Consider the following 8,259-nt stretch of genomic DNA (forward strand, 5'->3'; position numbering starts at 1 on the left):
AGGGAGACAGCAGGGCCTCATACTGAGAGCTCTGTGAGTTGCACGAGAAAGACTGGCAACAAATCACCTTTCAGAAACCATGCGCAACCACCGCGTAATTACACAGGCCTTTGCACCAGTCACGTTGAAGAAAATGAACGTGATGATAGGTAGTGGTTTCAGTATAGCGCTTAAATTTCAGTCTAGGACGTTTCAAAGAGCTGTAGAAGACAACTGATATTGTAACCCAATTTTATGGATATCGATGGATCAACCTCGCAAAGATGAATATCTGAGCTGGTTTCATTCTGTTTAATGTGTCGGCCTCAAAAGGCCTGGGTATGCTCGAAAGGAGACCTACCTACAAATCAAACTGGATTTTAGCAGCTAGTACCTAACCGGTGGGATCTGACTTGCCCTCACATTAAGATCTGTAATTGAGGTATAAAAAAGCATGCTCTGCCAGGATGTATTGAACAGGAGAACGGAAGAACCACCCTGAGTTACCAGGACGCACTTCTCTGTCCTCCGATGAACATCTTCTTTTACGAAGTTCCTATATTGTAAGTAACAGCGGGGCAGTTTAATACCCGACTGCCAAATAAAAAGCATTTTAAATACAATAACACAAAACTGTACTTACTGATATAGACATTATTACTCTCAGCAATTTGGCATGGACATCCCTCCTTCACTCGGTGTGTAAATGTTTGTGTGTTTTTCGGGAGGTGCAATATTTTTCTAAACCACGATCTTGTACGCTTTAACCGGAGAAAGCTCACCTGAAGGGCACATCTTGGGAGTGTGAGGCTGCTTGCGCCACCAATGATCCCAGAAATATACCCAACTAGTTACCAGCTTATCATGGTAACAAGACAATACAAGCTGCTACTTCACCGAGCCTGAAGGGGCCCTTTCAGACTGCAGTAATCCCCTCCGCGGAGTACCTGGGTGACCTTTCGCTTGCATTCAGCGTGTATTAATAATGAAGCGCCTGCCAACCCGTTCCAATCAATGTTTCAGTTTCTCCAGCGGTGAGACAAAAAAAAGTTTAACCGCGTTACACTCCAACAAAGCACGGCTCTCGTGGCCAGACACAGCCCGGACGGAGGCGTCCCACGAGTGGCGCGCTGAAAGTAAAAAAAAAAAAAGGAATGCAGCATCCCGCGATTGAGACGAGACGGTGAATCGAAACAAGTGGTACGCGCGCCACAGCGAGACATCTGGTTTGAATTATTGCGCACGCATCTGGGCACGATAATTCGAACCAGGTGGTGCCTGTGCAGGTAACCGCACGCAATAGGCCGTGGATGGAGCAAAGGAGGGACATGTGCCCGCCTTTGCCCAATTGCGTGCTGTCTTCGTTAAAAAGACGCACGCAAAGGCCAATAGCCTGGGACAAAACCAAAGGCACACATACGAGTGTGTGCAAGCATGTGGTGAGATTTCTATAGCCCTTACATAAAGTCTCGCAGAGCAGCGCATGCACGCTGCGCTAGGCCCAACCTAAAAAGGGGGTGAGTGCAGAACAAGGGGGTGAACAAAGGCGAAAAGACAGGCTCCTCTACCCGATCTATAAGTTTTGCGTTTGCATACTGCACGGTGTTCAGTTCACGCATCTGGGGCTTAGTGCTCCCACTGCTTTTTGGCCGGCTTATTCTCCCCCTGCTGCTGCTTTCTTGGTTTTGCAGGAACAATTACTCACCTATGTTTGATCATATGCAATGATACTGCTGGTTCTGTCATTATAAGGACTTCATTGTACAAGTCTCCATAGTAGAAGCTGACATTTGTGGAGCAGGAATTATTTCAAGATTATAATAAAGTGGAACATGATCCACTATATTAATAGTGGACTTTTGATTACATACTTGATATTACTATTTTAGCCAATTCCCTCTCTGTGCCATTTCCTTGTTTCATTGTGTGGCACCCACTGCCCTCTTCTTGGTAGCAAAGGTATTCTCTGGTATAGCACTGTGATATATTCTCTTCTGCATCATTATAATCCCTAGATATTTTTACTACAGCCTGAATATCAGTAGGAATGTGTGGGTAATTATAACCACTGCTACCAATTGCAAAGGGGCCCGACTCCTATGTGCATGTTACTTCCTGTATTTTAATGGGAGTATTTGCCTGATTGTAGACAGTATCATTGATGAAATAGCCAGTGCTGAGTTGACTTTATGGAGGTTAGGAAGATTTGAAGGAGTACAGGTTTAAATCAGATGCCAATCAGAGTTTTGAGGCACCACAGTAGGTCTGGAAATGAGTAGATCAGGGGCGTATTACAGAATGTGCCCCGGGCGTTTATGCCTGCTTTGCGCGCCCCGGGGCACTTTAGTATTATAGAAGGGGTCGCAGACACTTGTGCATCCCTTCTGTAATACCAATAGTGCTGGTGAACTTAAAGCGCCAGCGCTACTTCAGAGGGTGTTCCTTCATTTGCATAGTGGCGTGACCTATCCTATGCATATGAGGGAATTCCTGTGACTCAGCACCCGCGCCCCATTACAGACGCGGGCGCAGAGTCAAAGAAGCCCCCAGGAGGCGCGCTGACAGTGCGCCATTTAAAAGGTGGCACATTGTCAGTGCGCCCCCTGAAAGCAGCCCTCTGCATTGGGTAAAGGGGGTTCCATGGACCCCCAGACACCTCCTTGCAGGCGGGTACAGTCACTGACTGCACCCGCCTGCAAGGGGATCTCTAGTCATCGAAAGTGCAGGCTGGTGCCGCCTGCACTGTGAAAACACGGAGCAGAGGCTCCGTGTTTTCATGCAGCGCGAGGTTGTGGGTGCCCTGGAGGCAGCGCATATAGCTTAATAAGGGGCATTATCATTGTGTGCACCCGGCGCACCTTTTGAAAGGTGCGCTGGGCGCAAACAGTGATAATGTGCCCCAGGTACTCTTGGTAGTCCTGTTCCTGTGTTGCTACTTTTCTTGGAATTGTAGCTCTCAAGATCAGTCGGTGAGTTATATGCTTGATCCTGATATTGTGTATGACTCGAAAGTCACACGTTTGAATCCTTGCTGGTCCAAAATCAACCCTTCATCCATTTAAGGTTGGTAAATTGAAAGCAAATAAGTTGGGTAACAGTAACATATGTTATTAAGAGCTCTATAGAAATGCAAGACATTTGTGGCAAGTCCACCATTAAAACAAGCATTTGCAATGCAATCGGTCTGGCCTTTGGGACCTTATATGTATTTAGCTATGCAGCACATTAGCCTGGACGCTGAAACATCTACTGTTCTTTAACATGGAGGGAACGTAAGCACCAAACTGCCTGACACGCCAGGTATAGGAACGCATGGAGAGAAATATTGCCTTTCAGCGGGAAATGGTATAGTCCAAAGCTCTGTTTTTAATATAAAATCAGGGCCTTTGTGGTCATATCACTGAAAATACAAGACTTAAAAAAAATATTATTGTCTACGGGTACTCGTGGAAGACAATTTCTATGGACTGGAATCTAGAGCATGCTACAGTAATTCTGGTATTTTACTGACATCTGCTGGTCGTTTTCTATCAAGAAAGTTAAATAGAGGCAGTTGTCAGATTTTTTTTTAAAAGAAAGTCCCTAAGCACAAAGCAACTCTGGTATTTTACTGACCTCTACTGGTCGTTTTCTATCAAGACAGTTAAATAGAGGCCGTTGAACAAGCAGAAAGTAATTCTGGTATTTTACTGACCTCTACTGGTCGTTTTCTATCAAGACAGTTAAATAGAGGCAGTTGAATCGAAAAAAAAAGTCCCTAAGCGGAAGCAGACAAGTCCTAGGGCTGATCTCCTGAGCCCACAAAGTACATACACATATAAGTATATACTAAAGTATAAACAAGAGGTCTCCGATGCTCGAACTAAAAAAGGTTACTGGTATTATGAATGGGGAGGCTCAAAAAAGCAAAGTTACTCATTCCCTGAAGCCTCAAGCTTTACCCACTCAACAGGCAGAATGCTCACTCTGGTAACTTTTTACTATATATTCCAAATTCATAACTTCTGTGGTTTACTTTTGTAATGTTAGTGATGCTAAGGGCTCAGACGGGGCAATGAAGTTGACCTATAATTAAAAAAATACTGGAAGTACATGAATACATCTTTACTTCCATTTCATACCCTTGCTTACCCAGTAATCCCACTTCTACTTTAAAACTACTCAGGTCCCTTTCTTCTGTGCTTCTCCTCTTTACTTCCAACTCCTCCGCTGTCCTTTCTGTGCCCTTCCGCCATATCTTTTCTTCCACCCACCCTCCACCTTCACGCCATGGTCTTTAAGCTTCTTTAAGAAGTAATTGAAATGCAACCTTTAAATCCAATACTAAATACTGAAAATGAATGTCTATAGGTGCTTGCAAACACCGAACTAAAGAAACATGGCCTTCTCATACTTAACAGGATCTAAGATCTCTAGAATTCCATGTTCAAACACGTCGTATTGAATGGGTTATTCTCATTTTCCCCTTTCAAATCCATTCTATTCAATGAATTTGAATTGGGATTATGAAAATAACCTTTTTTAATAATGGTTATGTTTGTTATATGGGATCTTCATGTCAAATATTGGTTGGATTATTAAATACTGCCACTTAACAACTTTAATTCTGTGCAGGTGAGATGTCACATCACGAGGTGTTGGATGCCGTGGCCAGGGGAACGAGTGTGGTCTTATGCGAGCACAGCAATACAGAGCGTGGGTTCTTGCTTGAGTTGAAGGACACCCTAGCTGCGCGCCTGGAAAACAAAGTGCAAGTGGTGGTGTCCAAAAAGGATCGGGATCCCCTAGAAGTAGTGTGAAACACACCTGATGCAGTAAGAAAATAACTAAAAAAATAGTGCTCTTTGGAAGACACTTGAACTGGGGAGGTTAAAGCCATCACAGGGCGAACGTGGTTGCTCTGTAATAGCTAAGTGGTAAAATTGTCACAGTTTGATCTTACACATCGCATTGTGCAGAACGTGCAAACAGTCTTTCTCATCCGACGAATGATTTCAGAACCCCAGTTGACATCATTAAACAAAGGAACATCATTGAATACCTATTGTTGTGATTGCCAGAGATGCAGGACTGGGTAAAGAGAACTGTTTTTCGCAACACAGGATGGCCCCTTTAACGTTCCGGCCTTGTTCACATCAGTAACAAATCATTGGAATACCTTGACATGGTTGTAGAAGCCGTATGTATATCTATCAAACAATTAGTTACAGGTATATAACCTAAATCTGATGTATGTGGGCTTCTTTTTCCATGTTATTGGAAGCTTTCTCAATAGGTCAAAACTTCACAATGCTGGGAAGGTCTTGGAAGAAAATCATTGTGTTTCTCCTGATACCCCCAGTTTCATCTGTTTTTCTTGCTTTTATGTGTGTTTTTGCTTGTAATTACTACTCCTTGATGTACAAAAGTTGTAAGCCTACCCAGTACATTGGTTTAATATACAGCACAATTCTCCTCAGTCTAGTCTCTGTGTGCTTCGTTGCCCTTCACGGTTCAGTCTATATTCCTGCCTAGATTTTATTTCTCCCTGCACCCAGTCTTTAATATGTGCTAGTGGTCTTCACTGGCACTTGTTTCTGGGGTATGTAAACTGGCTGGGAGCATTGAGAATGTCATAGAGCTACAACACCACACCCTCCCTACTCTTAATGTAAGACAGAATACTTACTGAGGTGCTTAAAATGCATTCTTTACTTGAAGGAGTTGCTTATCTAACTCTCGCTATACTTTCTTTACAAGGACATTCCCCCCTCACCCACACCAGATGGCATGTTTCATTAATACCAACTGGTGTACTCATCCAGTGCTCCTTTTGGGAGCAAATGTTACTGGATGTGTTGAGAGTCGGGAGTGAATCTTAAGATAGGATTAGGATAAATTGTGTAATTTTGTTAATTCTAGACCAATTGTTTGTAACCGTGTGGTCCAGGGAACGCTGAAGGTCTTCAAGGCCTCTTCAGGCGGTCCGCGGATGTTTTACAAAATTGAATAATATAAAAATTAGCAAATTAAAATTAATAAAGAACATACAAATAAAGACGTTTTTCTGTATTTGATTGTGAATTAAACAAAACATTTCAATATTAGAGCATTTGTTTGGTGTATACTTGTTTTTACATTTATGTGTATTGTTTTGAGACACAAATCATAGAAATTGTTGCGGCGAGTGGTCCCCAGCTTCCAATGATGACTCAGCATGGGTCCCCTGGATTCCAGTAATGATTCAATGGGGTTCACAGCATTGAAAAGGTTAAGAACCATTGGTTTAAACATATCTTGTACAAGTTTGACAGCAAAAAAAGATAATGAGGTGAAGTGTTTGCTAGCACACCTCCCTCATTTTTGTCAACATGTCTCTGTCTTAACATGTGATAACATCACTGGGATTTCAACATGATCAAGGTGACTCCGGGAAGGGATTACATTGCCACCATCTTATATTACGTAGGTGAGTATGCCTAAGTGATATATTGGTCACAGTAATCTGTGTTATGCTCAAAATTCAGGAAGGCATGATCTACAGGAAGACTGGAAGTTGGAGCAACTTTACTACCCCATATCCCACAGTTTGGCTCTGCGAACAGTATATAAAATACTGTATACATATATAACATATTGTAGGTACAATCGCATAGAAGGTTCACCTTGGTCATGAAGAAACCGCAGTAGTTAGCAGTTGGACCAGGTGAGGAAGAATAGTGCCGATCTTGGATCCTTGACTGATCTCAATCTCACTTTGCTCGATTAGACACACTGTGGTTCTGGGAAGCCTACTTCAAATAGTTTTCCCAACCATAAAATCTAAAAAAGAGAAGCTGGGAGCTCATACAGACAAGTGTAATGCTTACGTGGATGCATGTGTAGGTGCAGTATAATAAACTGGATATTTCTGTGGTAGCACTGGCACATACAGTTATGCTGTGGGTTGCGATTGGGCTTTGTTCTGATCAGTATGATGGTAATACTGGCACCTAGTGATAACAGGGTTAACCACATGCACTGTGTATGGGTCATGCTTTGCTGTGATTCTACTGCAGATGTAGATTTATGGTGGCATTAATGGGGACTTGCGAAAATATTATGTTGGATATTTATAAAGCACGCTATATTAAGTGCAAGTCCTACAAATAACAGGGGAGTCCTCTAGTTAAGTGATATACGAGTGAGGTTTCAGCAAGTGACATAACAAGAAGTGGCAATCCTAAAGCAGATCATTGAAGAGTCATCTTCCTAGGTTTAGCAGTTCTGTCTTGACCACATTACAAGATTAAACTTTGGTCAAAATGATGAATACCTACACATGTGCTTTCAGTTCCCTGGCTCAAGGAAGATCTAGCGTAGATATAGATATAGCCTGGTACTTGATTGCCCACAGGAGATAGACCACTAGGAGTGCTAAAAGTTAGACAAACCTAGCAGCAAAAACAATACTCAGACCACAGTTGACACTTGGATTTTTTTTTTTTTAAATCTAGATGCTGCAGTTTTCGTTTTAAAGATGTATTAACTTAGGGCGCTAGAGGGCGCACTTGCTGAATGGCCGCACTTACGTGAGGCTCCAGCTGCCTGGCATGAAGATCCGTTCATTTATCCTGCTTTCCCTGCAAACACCCGCCTGAAAATCCCCACGGAGGGGCGGCGAGCCACTCTTTACACTCGGTGAAAATTTTATGGCTCTACTCCTTTGTGCCCCGGAGTTATGACCTGCGGAGTCCCCCGGCCAGCGTGAGCCTTGCAGTGACGGTGCCTGGAGCCGGCGCTTGAACGTGCGCGAGCCCGGGGATCCCCACGAGGCAGTTAGGCCTCGGGCACTTCATGCACGGTGCGACTGAGACTGGCGCTGGGGCCGTCAACAAGCGAAAGCGCCGTGCTACCGGCGAGACGTCCTGCTTGCAACGCGGGAGAGGAGACGTTGTGAGGCTCCAGCGAGACTCGCGCTCCGGAGCGCTCCGCAATTGCTGTACTGGGCGCGCTGTTTTGGCGCCATTAACGACTAGCTGCAAACACCTGCGGGAGGTCCGGCCGCCCGGAGGCTGACGTCCCACCCTATGCACAGCCTCTGAGACTGCTTTTGCCGGTATACTGGTAAGCGGCTAACTCTGTGGGACTCACTGCCTATTGTCCTCTAGGCGCTGCGCCTCTGGCTGCACTTCCCGCGCTGTTTCACTGGTGCTCTGCCTACTCCTGGACTGCGCCTCTTGTTGCTGCGGACCACCCCGCTGGGTATTGCTGTGCCGCCCGCCGACGTCTGGCGCCTCGGCTGCTGGTGAGGCACCGCTG

The 8,259-nt window shown here is 44.5% G+C and overlaps 1 protein-coding gene across 2 annotated transcripts in view; it reads left to right on the plus strand.

Annotated features, from left to right (window-relative positions):
* The window catches only part of NIF3L1 (NGG1 interacting factor 3 like 1), a 138,947-nt gene extending 133,634 nt beyond the window's left edge, over window positions 1–5,313 (plus strand). For both annotated transcript variants that reach the window (XM_078652611.1, XM_078652610.1), the window contains one exon: window positions 4,594–5,313. In XM_078652611.1, the coding sequence (XP_078508737.1) occupies window positions 4,594–4,778 (185 nt within the window). In that variant the 3' untranslated portion in view covers window positions 4,779–5,313. The remainder of the gene's footprint in view (window positions 1–4,593) is intronic.
* The last annotated feature ends 2,946 nt before the right edge of the window (window positions 5,314–8,259 follow it).

Source organism: Lissotriton helveticus, chromosome 7, assembly GCF_964261635.1.
Source record: "Lissotriton helveticus chromosome 7, aLisHel1.1, whole genome shotgun sequence".
NCBI lineage: Eukaryota > Metazoa > Chordata > Amphibia > Caudata > Salamandridae > Lissotriton > Lissotriton helveticus.